Source organism: Etheostoma cragini, chromosome 14 (genome assembly GCF_013103735.1).
Source record: "Etheostoma cragini isolate CJK2018 chromosome 14, CSU_Ecrag_1.0, whole genome shotgun sequence".
Lineage (NCBI taxonomy): Eukaryota > Metazoa > Chordata > Actinopteri > Perciformes > Percidae > Etheostoma > Etheostoma cragini.
This window is the reverse complement of record NC_048420.1, coordinates 17,381,623-17,398,273: the sequence shown is the minus strand read 5'-3', so window position 1 is coordinate 17,398,273 and position 16,651 is coordinate 17,381,623. Positions and strand designations below refer to the sequence as shown.

The 16,651-nt window shown below is 40.7% G+C and overlaps 1 protein-coding gene across 1 annotated transcript in view; it reads right to left on the bottom strand.

The window, feature by feature from the left end:
• Positions 1-12,987, bottom strand: part of stt3b (STT3 oligosaccharyltransferase complex catalytic subunit B) — a 73,480-nt gene extending 60,493 nt beyond the window's left edge. Inside the window, exon 1 of the mRNA XM_034891267.1 lies at positions 12,461-12,987. Within this exon, the coding sequence (XP_034747158.1) occupies positions 12,461-12,720 (260 nt within the window). The 5' untranslated portion in view covers positions 12,721-12,987. The remainder of the gene's footprint in view (positions 1-12,460) is intronic.
• Between the last annotated feature and the right edge of the window lie 3,664 nt (positions 12,988-16,651).

Below are 16,651 nucleotides of genomic sequence, written 5' to 3'. Positions count from 1 at the left end.
GCAGAAGAGACACTGATCTGTGATTTAGTTTATTATTATTTGTAAAGAAATGGCAGAGCAGATTAAAAGAAAAAAAGTCCAGTGTGGCTGGGTTTACATGTTTATGATGTAAATTGAGGGAACAAAAGCAGAATCGGCTCCAAATATCGGCAGAAGAAAATCGTCAGCCTGTATCAGTCATTGGCTAAAACTGATAGGGGGGGAAAAACGGTGTTGGCACTACAAAAAAGAAGAAAAAAAGATTCCATTTTGGTCAATCTCTAATCACCATGACATCCATGTAGTGGCTGAGACAGGGGAAAAGTATTGAATTGGACTGCCAGCCTGCTGCTGCTGAGACTCAAGAACAATAGAGTCAAACACACACCACAACTCCCTGGACAAGCAAAAACAGATTGGAAAAACTTAATGAAACAAGGCTTCTAAGAATGACAGCAAGTTTCCAAGAGATCTGTGGAAGGAAAAAGGACTAAGCCTCCACAACAAGTGGGTCAGTGGCTGGGAACGTAGAAGATCCATGGCTGACAAGCGGGAGTGTGTGGTACTCAGGACAATGATTACAATTTGGAAAGAAATTATCTTTTGCTCCTGTGGTGCTACATGTCTCAAGGACACATTCATTTGAAGAGTTGGGTGGGGGAAAAAAATATTGTTATTTATTAATTTTAGCTGTTGGCTAGATCAGGAGGAGGCATCATAAAAGGCAAAGTGAGTAGGCAGAGCTGTGTCTCTGCAGGCTGAAAAGTTGAAAGACAAGACTGGAAGTAGAATGAGAAAACATTTTAGACATCTTGGTGCATCTGTACGATTTTAGGCAGTAACAGTGGAAAATACAGCTTGAAATGTTATAGTTTAGTTGTTTTCACACTGAAATCTGACATCAGAATACTCACCATGTAAAGCAAGGGCGCAAAAAATGAAAGCGATAAAACGGGATAAAGGCGCATTGGCAACAATCAACTCACTTTGTTCCATCATTTCCAATAGAGCATTTCGAAAGAGCTACTATCTTTTTCTCCCCCTTTTAGGTGTGGGCGGACAGCAGTATAACGCGGGTGCAGTTATAATTGCTACAACAATTTGATTTATACAACCATTTATAATAAAAAAAAGGAGTTGTTACTATATGAATCTGTCAAACAGGGTTAAAATAGCAATCTGTAATAAGCCCATTACCTTTACTAGAATTTTCTCTGATGAAGATGTCTTAAGGCCGAAACGAACAGTTTATCCAATGGCCTGCAAGTGCACCGATGCCTGACGTGGGCTGTCTGAGTCATGCTTTTCTCAAAGTTCTCCTTAGACTGTTTATAGCAGCAGGTTAGCCGCATGCCAACAATGCCCAGTTTCCACGGAGGGAACTTGTTCTCGACGAGCACTCACATTCCATTATGCCTTCTGTCCCTTTGACTGGCATGGAGACGACAGTGAAAGGCAGGTGTTTGAACAACGTTACTGACATGAACGATTCAGCTAAAATAAAAGTGCCTGAACTCCTACAACTACAACAGATAAGGTAATCACCTCTACAGGTCTATCCTTGCAGAGGTTAAAACCTCCCACATGGAATAATAAATAGTTTATAATGGATTTTTAAGTGCTTTTAACTTTGATTAATTTGTTGCAGATGATTAATTTCAACTTCCCTCCTTTTTCCTCTTCTGCAGAAATTTCCCTTTAGCCATGCAGAGATCCAGAACTGTCATCTATTTTTAGAGGTCAGCAAAAAAAGTGGACAACTAGGAAAGGAAATCTACATTGTAGAGCCAGCTTTGCCAAATTAAATACATGGGTGATTTATTGCCAATAATGAAAAAATGTTGCATTGACTATCCTAGTCTCTTTTTCCTTGTATTCATAGAATATCGTTTAACTACCATCTTCTAGTCTTTTATCTATTTTAACTACTGCTTTGGGAGTTTGGTTTCCTCAAGGTTTTCTATGATAGGGTTTTCTCAAGTTCTAAATGTTATAACTTCCTATTTTTTTTTATTTTTGTTTCTTGTTTGTCCTTCGGTGTGTTTTTAGTAAATACTCATGTACTGCTCTGCTTGTGGATGGGGGTAGGTGGGGCTGTTTTCCTCTTTATTTTTATGTAAAGCACTTTGAACTACCTTTGTGTTTGAAAAGTGTTATACAGTAAATGAAGTTTGATTTGATTGATATTTATGTATTTGTCAAACAACTTTAATTGGTTCTAGCTTGCAAGACGCTACATGTCCTAAAATAAAAAAATAAAAAAGAATTTCCACCAAGCAGTCCGGTTAAATTCAGTTTGTTGCACATCAACGGTTATTTCCGTGTTTCCATAGTCAAATGTTGTGGATGGTACAAATAGAACCACTCCTTATTGTTCCGGTTTTTCGTAACCCCTCTGTTTAGGTCACTAGCACAATGACCCCATACTAAAAGGTGGAGCTAGAAACACTGCAGCCCTGTCTGCGGTGGAAATGCAAAACAGATCTAGTGTTATGGTACATGTCCATGCGGGTTATGCATGGTTCTAAAAAGGTAATATACCAACTTTTAAAGTGACTCGAGTCACCAAATATAGTGGAAGAAGGAAGTCTATATTACTGTCCACTGTGGTCTTAGTATCAGCCAAAATATCCTCTCATTGGGCCCACCCTTGACTCTTTGCTCCACCTCGTTCTGATAGCTGCTCGCCCAGATTACCTGCAAGCTGCTCGACTTGATAACCCCGATGATATGACAGTCGCCCGACAGGATCGTCTTTCTCGGCCACTCACAGATTGACAAACTATTCCAGCTGTCATTACGTTTTACTTGACACCACTCAATTCATCCATCTGTCATTTCATTTCCTCTGCCCTGAGGCCTTCTCCACCCACCCTTCCCTTAAACTACTCCTCAATTAGTCTGTGCCCTGCATCAACCCTGGGCAGATGTGTCCCTGGCTGGAAGTCAGCTTTTCTGGCAACTTGAAACAAAGCCGTGGCCTCAGACCATAATGCTCTGTAATGTCACACCAGGTGGGCTTGCCAGTGGCTAGGCTCTGACAAAGTCATCCCCTCTCAATGGACCGATGAGAATGAACACAAACGCAACAGCTGAACAACGGACACATCTGCAGCAGAAAAACAAGAGACCAGGTGATGCTCTTCGGCAGATATACAATGGCCAGAGTAAGCTTATACTTAGGTATAAAACATGAAAACAAAGCCAAAAAACACTTCAAGGAGTTTTCTGTAAACTGTATAGAACTGCCCTTTTGTTGCAGCTGACTACTGTGTGGGGACTTAAAATCTTAAGTCTCTGCTGGGTTTCTTAGTCTTATATGATAGTGAACTGAATACTTTTGGCTTTGAGGCCTTTGGTCAGACAAAATAAGACAACTGAATAGGTCATCTGGTTCTGGGAACTTGTGGACCATTTTATAGATCCAACAATTAATCAAATACATAAACTGCAGATTAATTAATGGAAATATACTTTAGTTGCAGCCCCAAAACATCTCCTCCTCTTTGGACTGAGTCTTAACTACATGATTTCCATAAGAAAATCATCCTACATGCTATTTCTTTTAAATCTATGGGAAGATATTGCATGGGCCCTCAGAGACCATTTGGCCCTCAGAGACCAGGCCAGTGCATTGGTCAAATCCAATAGCAGGAATATCTTTAATTCTTAACACTTCTCTATTGGTGTAAAGGGAAAAAATAGAAGATACAGTATTGTGGTGGAGTGGCGGCAGAAGCCACGTGCCAATGCTTTTTCGAAATGCTATAACATATCAGAGAATAGCTTTAGTTAAGAGTTTAATTTATGAGCTCAAAACAAACTGAAACAGATTGATGAATTGCTATAATTTTATACAATTTACCTAAATAACTGATTAAAAAACATAAAATACAAAAATGTGCACAGGGCTTAGAGACCTCTTACCTTGAGATGGGGAAAAAGAATAAAGTACTACCAACAGAGACATAACAGACTCTAAATGATAGAACACAAGGCATTTAGGAGGTGCCAAGCTGATTGCTAGCCAATCATCTAACCATTGAACCGGCCAATTGGCACATCGACACATAGAATTAAGCCAGCAAATGTCAATGTAAACCATAAAGTGATTTGTTCAAATAACCAGCTCACTAAGCTGCTCCTGACTCCACTTTGTGGCTACAAATACCTGACTTTCATAAAAACTTCAGCTTTGGGGTTTATTTGATTAAGCCAGCTCTAAACTATCTACCTAGGTGTGCTGCTGATGCTAAACTAGGGACTTTCTGTAATGTGTTGAAGGGATTAAATTGAAAAGAGAAAAATGACTCAAGAATAAGCCGAGTTGAGCCATTTTAACTATCCAGTAATGCTTTGGAGATGTATTGAGCAGCTGATCTTATTAAATGGGCTCTTCTGTAAGAAGTCTATCAGGAACAGAATAAATTTAATTTAACCTGAGGCTGAGGGAGACTAAATAGCAAATTAACCCTATCCTCCTTATATAAAAACATGAAACACAAACACTACACATGAACATGCACACACGCCGTTTTTGGAACAACGAAATCTCTTTGGCTTCACCACCAAAACCTCCCTCGGATTGGAATCCTGGCAGCCATTAATATCTTCTCTCCCTCTCCGCCTCCTACCATCCTACCACTGTTTCTCTCACTCCTTTCTTCTCTCTGTATACAGGTGCACTCGTCCACAGAGCAAAATGTTGACTCCTGTCAGTAAGAGGACATGGGTTTATGATAAGCACAGACCCTTTCTGTTCCCTCTGCCCCACTTCCACCCCACACCATCTAGAGGACATCGAGGACTACTTCAAAGCCAACGGGAAAGGATAAGGGGAAAACAGCAAAGCTGAGCAAATATTCAAGAGTTGTCTGACCAACAATGACCTTGAGTTACCGCAGACAAAGTCACATGACTGTCATAAGGATCAGATATTGGGTTCTCATGAAAGGAGAACTCTTTTTTCCCTACTCTGGTGTTGACTCTGCACATCATTTAAACAGGAGATCATCCTTAAAGAACACATGCAAAGTCTAACTTTGCAACTTTTTTTTCCTAAAGTCTAAGGCTACACCCTGGTGGTGTGGCTGTGGAAACTCGAACTGCCACCCACCCACCCACACACAGCGCTGCATCTGTTAAGCGGATACATCGCTCCTTCTGCCTTTCCCGCCTGATGAGTTCTGCAGAACAACAATCACATGAAAGCGCCCATGACAACCCAGAACAAACAGCTTAACAAAAGATGCAGAAACCACGCAAATCACTGTTGTGAGTGTGTGCATTGAGTTTTGTCCTGCCCGTTTCTGAATTTTCGGTAGATAAGAACATAGAGGATTAATTTAATCCTGCTACCCAGGTTTGTTTCTGGGACCACTTCAACATCCGTTCCAGTACAAAGATACAGTATTAGACACAATGCTACTTGGACATTTATATTAAGACATATTAGATATTCACAATAAAAGAAAAGCAGTACACAATACAGCCTGCGACATGACAATATCCATGTACATTCTAAAGCAAACATTTCAAAATGCCATTTACATCCATAATCCCATTATTTGAGCAAGTCTCATCTTCCTCCAAATAACACCTTTCGTCAGAATCTCTGCATCCTTGGATGTGACATTTTTGAAGCTAAAAACATACTCAGATGTCCCACTGGACGCGTCTTTGCTGCACTTCAGTTTTGTTCCGTCCTCGGCCATGCCACACCGGGAGCATCTCAGAAGCGGAGCGTCCTGCTGCCCGACTCGCAGATTTTATTGTCCAAGTACTTTAGAACAATCGCGTGTTTAAGATAGTATTTACCTCCCACTCCAGGCATTCCTGAATTTAAACCAAATACCCTATCTCATCTGTGACGTCTGATTTTTTTCTACCCTAAGATGACTCGTTGTCTGTGGTGTTGTAGAGGAGACGTATACACACCCCCAATATCAATTATAGAGCACAGACTTTATTGGCCGTGAGTGCTTGCGGAGGTCACACCGCGCCCAGAACACAACACAGACGTGCCATGTTGAAAACACTTGCTCTATGATAAAAAATTCTGTGTCAATGCGGTGGTTCGGTCAGTCCTGTGCAAACAGTAACGTAAACACAGCTGTGAGGAAACTCAAAGACCAAAGCAGTCAGAATACATAAATGAAGAACTTAAAAAGTAATTGTAAGAAACTTGCTTTATTTTCTTGGTCTAAAATATTTCCATACAGCAGAAATACTACTTAATTTCAGTTCAACCTCATGTGTTCATATTTTCATCCACAGGAGTACTCTTCTCAGTGGGGTTGGTCATCTGTTGGCAGAAGAATTGCAATAACGTGGAAACACAAAACAGCACTAAGGAATCTGTGGTATAATCGCAATCATTTGGGGATAGGTTGAACAGAAAGCTAGCTAGTAGAGCTGCTGAAGCTCCAAATTGCTCTAGCTGAGAAGAAATGTTTTTTATCTATGGGCTTATTGTGTGAAATAAGGTAAATTAAACCATAATTTAATTAAACTGTGGCGTCCTGGTTGTTAGTGAAGGCAGAGTATAGGAAACACTCATCTACATCCTCAATATAGAGATGTAAGCACCAGGCTTGGGTGCAATCCCTGGCTTGTGTTGCACTACTGCCATGTTTCAAAGTTATACAAGTACAAGATGCACTCTTTAGCCTTCAATAAAGAGTTGGATCACAAAGCTCGACTCTGTCAGAGGACAGCGCTCTTAAAATATCTTTAGCAGACGGGTGCCGAAACTAACGAAACGCCTGTAGCTGAGAAAGGTGGGGCAAAGGACCGGCTCAAGGTAATTTCAATAACATGGCTACATTTTACTGTAGCTAATTCGAACAACAGATTATAATGAACCTCTCCCGCCGTCTAATTAAATGTAAAATCAAACACTTTAACTGGCTCAAAACACCCCATGAAGCTTATAATGTGTGGGTGAGCACACAAACACAAATATTGTTCTACATGCGCAGCAGGGGCAATCCTTCACTCTAGCAAATTGGGCTACCTCTCAGTGCCATTATCCTCCATCAAGGCATCTGTGACACGTGGCCTCAAGGCTGCTGACAAGCACCTCCTGTCAGGTGCCAATTTTGCTAACATTTTCAAAATGGCCCCACCAGACTGGCCGACAGGCAAATTGGGGGATAAAAACTAGGTAATCAGTTTCTTTAATTCAGTGTGAAAGAATCAACCATTGCATTTCCCCTTTATATTGTATTTTGCCATTAGTTATTGTCTCGAACAGCATCCTGGAATAGCTGGCAAAAATTTGATGGCACAAACGTTTGCGCATTATTCAATTGATACCCTCAGAGAAGAGGGTATAAACACAGGAAGAGTTTCAACTAAGCAGTCAGGTCAATCAGCCCGATTAGAAACTGGCCAATATTCACATTAGATGGTGTCCAAGTACTTTGTAGAACAAATAAAAACAAACTACTAAATCTCATACGAAATTGGGTTGTCTTGTCTGTTTGTCTTCCATTGTGCTAGCCCTTGGTGTCCCTTTGCCTGATTCTCCTTCCCATCTCGGCTCATCCACACACGCCCCAGGTGCCCTGGAAAAGATCTGTCACTCCGTCTCACACACACACCATGCAACACACCTTGGAGTCAGACTCCTGTGCTTTGCTGGACACGAGTCTGCTGGGAGGCCCAGTCTGGGAAATAATTAATCATCAGGAGGTTGACATCACAGCCACAGATTGAGGAGTGAGCAGCAAATAAAGTTCGGCAAGGGAAAACTGATATGACTACTACCGCCTTGCAGCAAGGAGGCCTGGCCTGCAAGGCGGTAGTAGAGGAAAAAGAGCCAGAGCCAAAATAGTTTACCTTTGGAGCGACTGTAAAATGGCTAATAAGTTGCCGTGGTAACTCCAATCTATAAAACTAAGAATAATGTGGGTCTAGGAAATCAGCCTATAATAGCAATAGAGGATGAGCACTCACTAACTGTTTCTGCTTCAGGTAACAGGACACCATGTGAACGCTGAATATTTCATAAGCTGTTGGACAGTCAGTCGGGGGTTTAGGCAGCGATCACTGCTCCAGCCAAGTGTCTGGTAGGAAGATCAATCATGACTGATTCTCCATTTTCCCACACTACTGCACCAGCTAACGTGTTGCTTTGCCAACCTGGTATAATGGCCTAATCTGCTTTGAGGTAGACGTCAGGTTTTTTTGTCCGTGAAAAAGAATGTGAAAGAGAGGGGGAGAAGGACACAATAGCTGCTACTCCCCATCATTTTGTTGGCTTTCCAAAAAGAGCTGAGGTGACAACATCCCTTGTGAGGAGATTTCATTTTCCCAGCACTTAACTTTCAGCAGCAAACACTATTATAAAAAAAGGGGTTAGGAACTTAAAAACATCATTTGGGAGGTGTTAACTGATATCAGAGTGTTGTTTGAGATAGTGGAAGATTGTACAAGGCATCTGTTAAAGCACACTTGTTTTGGGATTAACAATCAAAAGCTGGTGAATATTACTAGATGTTTTCTTTGTGTCCTACATAAAGTAATGCTACTGCCTCCAATAGGTCTGAGATTCTGTTTCACATTCCATCTGTGGTGGCGTTAGAGCTGCCAGTTTTGCAGGTTTCCCACCCAGATGATCAGCAAAATGCCAATGAAAGTGGTCGTTACAATTTTGAGATTTGTGTTTCTTAGGAAAAATTCAAATACGTAGCACCCAAATGTTGTAATATGAGTATAAGAGCGGAGGCAGGTAAAATAGAGCACGCAGCCAAGCAGCAGAATCAGCTGAATGAAAGACCAGGAATAAAGGAAAGCCAAGATAGTTTTAGAGCACATCAAGCAGTTTACCAATGACAATCCCTGGCATCATATTACTTTACATAAAAACAACTCCATAAAAATAAAAAGGGTTTCATGCAGTGAGATACAGTTTTTCAATTTAGGGAAAAGCACTGGTTCAGATCAGTGCTTGGTATCGGCAGATATCCTGAGCTGAGGTATATGAATATTGAGAGAAATCAGATGAATCAGTGTACCTTTAGTTAAATCATTCTTTTCCTTTTCTCAACTGGAAACACCCACTCAGCCCTAGCAAGAAGCAGTGACATGGGTTACCACAGCAAGCTAATCAATAAAGTTAGGAGTAATGTAAATGCCAGCACCAGCCGAGTCCACCGTAACTGTGCTAAGTTTGGAAATAACCGCACAAAAGCTAAGCAACATTACAAAGAACAAAGTCACATTCACGTGAAGTAGCAAAAACTAAGAAAATCTTTGTGCCAACTGTGACCTCCAAATGTTTGTTTGTTGTTTGTCATTACTAGACTACTCCATTGATCAGTTCAGCACCACACATCTTCAAACACTCACTGCTTTAATGGAATTAGCTACTAAAACTCACATCCTAAATGACACTGATCACCCATCAAGACCTTGAACAAACTTTCAGTCATGTGAAGCAGCAGATCTGATACCGACCGGTCGAAGGGAAAGTAACGATGAAAGTGTGGGAGTGTGAAAGTGTATGTCTGTGCTGCCATACCCAAGCATCCAGCGCAATATTTTCTTATACTTTCAATACAGACACTTCTTCCCCCCCCCCCCCTCACTCTACTGTCAGAGCGGACTATATTCCCAGACACTACCAAGGTGGCAAAAAACCGACTGCTTCCAAGGAGCGCTACCCTCCAGTACGTACACTCATTTTCCCCACGATGCAGCTTTCGAATCTAGTTACATTTTATTTCCACAAACTCAATAAACTGGACAGAAAATTTGTACATAAGTCAGCTAAGGGGGCAGGAATACATCTTTATCTTCTGAGGAGCACCAACATCAGTTTGGGAATTACTGGCCTTTTGAAAAGGGGATATATTTGTACCAGCAGGGTCAAGATGTAACATCAGCAAGGTTAAGTCTAGTAGGCAGTCATCACAATATACTGAGCAGAAACCATCCCGACTCATTGCTTTAAGAAGATTAAGCGTTCATATGGAGTTGGTTAAAGAAATGGAAATGCATTTTAAAGTCAGGACACAACTTTAAAAACTAATTACTTTTCATTAATGGAGAAGACTAACAAAACAAACAAAAAAATTGATTTGAATGTCAACTAGGCCTGAAGCCTGTGTGGTCTTACAATAAACAAATATTAGGAAACCAAAATGAGCACAGCGAGATAATGGGCAAGGCATATCAGGGACTCTCCTACACAATTCGGTTTACATAGTGCAGAACAAGCTTGACATTTTGGTGCTTGGAAATCCAATCTTCATTCCTCAAATTGCCAGCTTATATTACATGACGGTTAGCTGCAGATAATTTCAAGCACTGCGCTGAGAAAATCAATAACAGCACCCAGACAACAACAGCACTAATCATGTGTGTCTAGGAGTGATGGCCAATTCCAGTCAGCATCAGACCTGTAGTTGGAAAATGCACGTTTTCTTTTCTCACAGTCAACAAAAGTGAGAAGTTAATAGGTAATGCAGCATAACCATACACATCTGCTTTTTTGAGAAACAGACAACATCATTTAGGTGATTAAATCTTTGAATAATGTACCATTTAGTATTCCCAGTAACAACTCACAGGGATTAGGTTTATGGTGTTATCAAAAACTCTACGGCTGCCATACACACTGAGGAATTCCCCAGAGCCAAAATGTAGGGCAATGGCTCTCAGCAAGCTCACCAGGATCACATGTGGGGTCAAAAGATGACTAGAGGGGGGAATGAATGTTGCAAGATTTATGACTATACAGATATATTTTTTTTGGACTGTATTTTCCATATGAAATTTGTAGTCTCTAACACTGTTTCTAATAATCAAGCCAATCATTCTAAAAAAAAAAAATATTTTTAAAAGCATTACTTTGTATCTGAAATCCCCATTTTGCACATTTAGGCCTGCGACAGAAGGTTCAATCCAAGCATTGCTTTAATTTTCACGGCCCCTGAGAAATTTGAGAACAGACTACTCATTGCTGCAAGGGCTTTTTATCTCTTGAATATCAAAGAGCTTTCTTTTCTGTGACATGTTGCCGAACAACTGAAGTTTTGACTGTGGAAACGGATGGTTAAACGGCTCCCAATGTCACTGAAGTGCAGCAAAAACACCATAGGCAATATACCAACTGTGTGACCACCCAGTTGGTTAATTGGATACAAGAAGGCTGTAAAGAAACAAAAAAAAACGTAAAGTGAGTGTATGACGCTTAGGAATACTCATTAGCAGTTCTATGGGCAAAGCAGGATCAGGCTCCTCTGAACCATGTGGACCCTCTCGTAGACCCAAGCCTTGGTCCTTGGCTGTGGAATGATATAGAATAATTGTTACCCTGAACAAGATGGAGCACCTGTCCTTGAAATTAATAAATGAATGCATCAGTCGTGCAGCCTGGTAGAGTACCAGAGTATACGACGGCAGTAAGGGAATGCGTTGCAACCAGGCGGACACCCGTAAACCCATGTGACCCTGTTACAAAGCGGAATAATCCTGCGTCTTGTTTGGTTAGTTTCCGGGTTACACGCGTTGCGCTATGACGAGTACGAGCTGCAATTTGCGCTCAAATTTAATGGTCCATTATGCAGATATGTTCCTCACTCAGCAAGTGGTGTTAAACTAAAAGATAATCTATTGCATACGTAAAATAGCTTCAATCAATCACATCGACTACCGCTGAAGAGATAATCCCCATATAAGCATGACAAACCGTAAAACTTCACCCGCTCACACTGAATTGAGTTTTAAATGAATTAAAAACAGTTTAATAACTGTCTATAATTACAACACGCGCAACGCACACAGAAACTAGAATAACAACTACGTTATACATATGCAGATGAAGCCTCTTCACACGGCCCGCTGCAGCTGGTATGCAGTGTTAATGAATGCTGAACAACATGAGTAGTCAAACCAGACCAGCTAGCAGCGTGTCACATTTAAATGTCAAGGTCCTTCAAACAGGCTACACATCAGGCCACTGACCTCATATTCAAGAATCAGAATGAGATTTAATGCCAAAGTAAGTTGCATGCAATTTGCCTTGGCGTGTTTGGTGCATCCAATAAAACAATTGAAATAGGAATAAACCATAAACAATAGAGCAAAGTACTGCAACAGTCAAAAACATAAATATAGAAAAGGAATTTTGCAATAACATATGTTAAAGACACTAACAATTAAGAGTATGTCCCAACTAGAAGAAAAAAAATCCTCTTTCGTAATTTTAGGAAAAATCAATCTTGAAGGTAGAAAGCTAACGTTAACAGAACATCTATGTTAAGTAGTTTAAAAAAACTGCCGCTGTCATTGTGCTGACTTTTAAAAGAGTAAAATAATACAGTGAAATAAACATACGTCATGTTTAACATTTAAAAATGACCCTTGGAGCGATTTCGACATCAAGCTCTGTCTTTCATTGTCACTGCAAGCAACTGTTACCAGGAAATGAACCAGATCTGACAAACGTTAACATTAGCTAACGTTAGCTTACCATGGATCAAACTCGTGGATGATGCTCTCGAACCGAATCACTGCGAAAAGTCTGGAGCTGAATCCGGCCAGGCAGGCCAGGAAAAGAATGCTAAACGAGAGTAAAGACTGCCACCCTGCCGGCTGTGTCAGTCCACCCGACAGGCCTCCTTTGCCCCCTCCTCCACCCGCGGCGCCGGGTCGACTGTTCCCGTGCACCGAGCCCCCGGCATTGGTGGACGCTTTGTGCTTGCCGTCGCTGACTGCGTGGTGCTCCGCCATTTCTGCGTGCAGTGTCGGTTAGATTTGCTAGAGCGTCCCTCCTGCCACGCTCCCGTGTCTCCCTCCACTCCGCGCTGTCGTAAACTCCTTTCGTTTGTCCCTGCTCTCCTTGGGTTTTCTATTTTCCGAGTCCCCCGTGTATATGTATATATTTTAATTCAGAATCGGTACTCCGAAAGACAGTCGTTACATCCCGAAACGCATACTCATGCGCCACATACCGAGCCTGCAATAGTCGCTTCCCGATTGAACGCCGGTGAAAAGAGGCGGGAGGGATGTGATAGGAGGGGCGTTAGAAAACTCTCGCAGCCTCTCACAGATTGACAGGTACGAGGAGGGCGGGTTTTTGCATCATTAGACCAATCAGAGAGCTACATTGGCTAGACAGACAAATAAATCCACCAATAGAAACACAATAAATCATGGTTGTCACTGATTGAAATAAGGATTATCCTCTGTTGTATGAATATTGAGTCATTCTGGTGTCCGCTATAAATACAACCTTTATTACTCGACTTAAAGTTGGCTTTATAACGTTGAATTAGTCACTTTTCGTAAAGAATAACAATTAAAAGATAATGTGCACATAGTCAAATGTCTAGTTTTCCTGCAGCTTAAAGCTAAAGTCAGGTGTGTGAAGATAAATGTTCTCTGTGAGTGAGCAATATTTCTGTTGCCCTTGGATGTTCTGGACTGGGTGGTGGAGTTGTAATAAAGATTGATGTGTCTCATCATTAGTATGCCTCCCAGCAAAGACAGGAACATAACATTCATCATTCTCTTAAACTCAGGATGTACTCACACAACTTCCCCCAAAGCCTTGAAAGCCTTTATGAGAATAAGACAACTTTTTTCTTCTTTTAAATTTCCAAAAATGCTCAAGTTTTTGATTGATAGTACACACAGTGTTCATTTTGTGCTTGCACTGTTATACAACAATGAGACAGACGCAGGAAAGGTTATTGATTAATCTGAGAGGGAGAAAACCAATAGTCCAACAGCCCTCTTCTGTGTAAGCAACAACTTTGTTCTGAAGTCAGAGGGAGCATCTCATCTTTTTCTCATCTCCTCAAACATTTGTTGCTGCTTCATAGGGGTGGGGGAAAAAATTGATTCAGGTTTGTTATTTATTGCTGTTTTTTTGCGCCAATTCTTAAAACCGATTCTTTTACCAAGAATCGATTTTTGATTCAACTCAATGTTTTGTATTTATGCGGTACCGCCGACGCCAACTACATCAAATCCGTTTCCAGCAAAATGTTATGTTATGTACTTCTTTACAAATGAACTAAATATCAGACTGACTGACTGACATGTGATGTGCATTCTTTTTAGAAAACAATTAGTTTTTAGAAAGTTCTCATTACGTTGTTTCTAAAGGTGAATAATTCAACTTATGTTTTCTTTAAAGAAGAAGAAAAATCGTGATACAAATCGAATTGACACCCATATACAGTTAATTAATTGAATCAGGACAAAAAGCATATTGTCCTAGCCCTGCTGCTTAATGGGAACCTATCCTACTGCACAGGGCTTCATCTTGGTTACCCTGGGAGCAATGTACAAGAGGAGCCTGTTTCTAAACAAGCAGCGAAGTAATTTAATCACTGACCTCCAAAATCATAAATTTAAATTATGAATTTATTGTGTGTATTGCATCTGATTTCAATACCCATTGCTTTGGGCAATTTATGTGAATGTTTAAACATATGCTGCATTCTCAGACAATAACTACTTATCAGAGTACCTTGGTTTTCAAAGGGAATGCATGTTTTTGTTTTTACTTGTTGTTTTTAAAAAAGTTATTAATTATGTCCACTTTTAGTAGGGGAGGACAGTAATGGTTGTAACAAAGGGATAGTTGTAACAGCATCACTTTCACCAATAAGGGATAACGTAATCGTCATGTGATACATTTTATGTACAACCACTCACTCTCTGATCTTGCATGTGAATTTGTACGGCTGTGAGAAGAAGTGTGCTGATTGTACAGCCAAAACATCAGTCTATAAGTCTATATTTTGATTAATACTGATACCGTTGAAGTTTGAATTAGGTAAGAGAGTAGCTTCTTAAAATGTGAGTCATTTCATCTATGCTAATTACAAACCACCATGCTAACATAGCTAGCTAAACATTGGCTGATGGAGGTGGGGATGGTGGTAACACCATGTAAGAATATGCATGTTTGTTGTTTTACTAATTGTCAAACATCTTCCTGTGATTTTACGTGGACTCTGAGCTACTCTGACCTCTTCCTGAAGGTTCTCAATTGTATGTGTGACATTCATAGGTATTGTCAGAATAGTCCTTTAAAGAAGCTCTTCTAATATTAGGATCCACACCACACTGACACTATACTTCATTTTGCCATCAGTGCTGAGTTATTTTTGTTGTTAGTTAAGCACATGAAGATGCTTCAGTGTTGGCACATGGACAAAAAATGTAAATGAAATATTCATGTAGAAGAATCAGACTGAAGTTTAAGCCGGCTTAGCACAGTTGTGCATTGAGGCTATCTTTGAAGAGACGAGAAGGAGATAAGAGGGAGATGAGAATACAGAGTTGGAGAGACGGGGAAGATGTAAAGACGATAATAAAGGAGAGCAAAAGGATGATTATGGAAATTGATGGGGGTCATCATAGAGAGTGGATGGAGTGGCAGAAGTGGATACGAGTTTGGAGTTCCTGAAGAGATCACAGAGACCAAAGCCATCACAGACAGTTTTACAGGCATACGCTGCAGCTAGAAGGCAGTGCCCAAAAGAATTCATGCACAGCCACCACACATTACATACACACAAGCAACAGATACAATACATGTAAACACATGTAATCCTACACACACACGAGCACATGCATTACGATGAATACATATTTATGTAGCACACACACAGTTCCTCGATCATTCATCAAGGCCTGCTCGTGCCACAATGAGCACTCTACCCCTTCACCCTTTACCCTCCACCTCTACCACAATTTGGAATGGATGACCTTTAAGACAAATAGAAATGCAGGCTGTGAAGATTGCTTCAATCTCATCCATTGCCAAAAGGCCAAGCCCAGATGAAAGCCTGCCAAAATGAGTGCTGTTGCCAGCCAAGGCAGCTTTGCTTTCCTCCATCTCTAGAGGCTGACTTGAATGTTTCTGTTTGCTTTGTCTTTCTTCTCTGTTTTTTTCCTCTCTAGAACATTACAGACTTGCCAAGTTTATGCTTGACATTCTTAGGTGTCTACGCGTCTTTACTCTGCCAAAGGCCAATCGTGCAAATGCTTAAGATGCCTGGCATGAAACACTCTTTGCACCTCTGTCATCTCCCTCTCTGCTGTGACTGCATGTGTAAGATAGTAAGAAAGTGCAAGAGAGAAAAATAGATGTGTCACAAGTGGTCAACAACATTCTAATAATTATGCAAATCTATACACACTTTTTTTCCTAAACTGATGTCATTGAAAATAATGCAATTGGACTGCTCCAAACAGCTATCATTTAAGTGCAGTGTTGACTGGCTTTAGTAATTTGTCTCAAAATGCACAATAATCTCAATAAGTTAATTGCACACATTGTTATGTGAGAATGTAAAACAATGCAAATAATCCCTTCTCTGATAAAAGAAAAGTTTCTGTATGTTTTTTTTAACTGAAGTCCCATAAAATGCAGATGGTAGGCTAAGTGCACAATGAGAAGAAGCCCAGTGCTGTAAACTGTTTTCTAAGGCACCGACTGCAGTGTGAAGGGTGCCTGAGAAGTAGGCACATCATGTTCCCAGATTCTTGACATCCTTGCAATGCACAGCCCTGAAAGCTGTGCAACAGAAGCAGAAAAGCAATCAAATGAGAATTTTAGATCCATGTTTTATCTACACCCACTTTTTCCCATTGAGAGCCATTAGTGGGGGGTGGGGCTTTTCCCAGCCTGAAATCGGTGGAA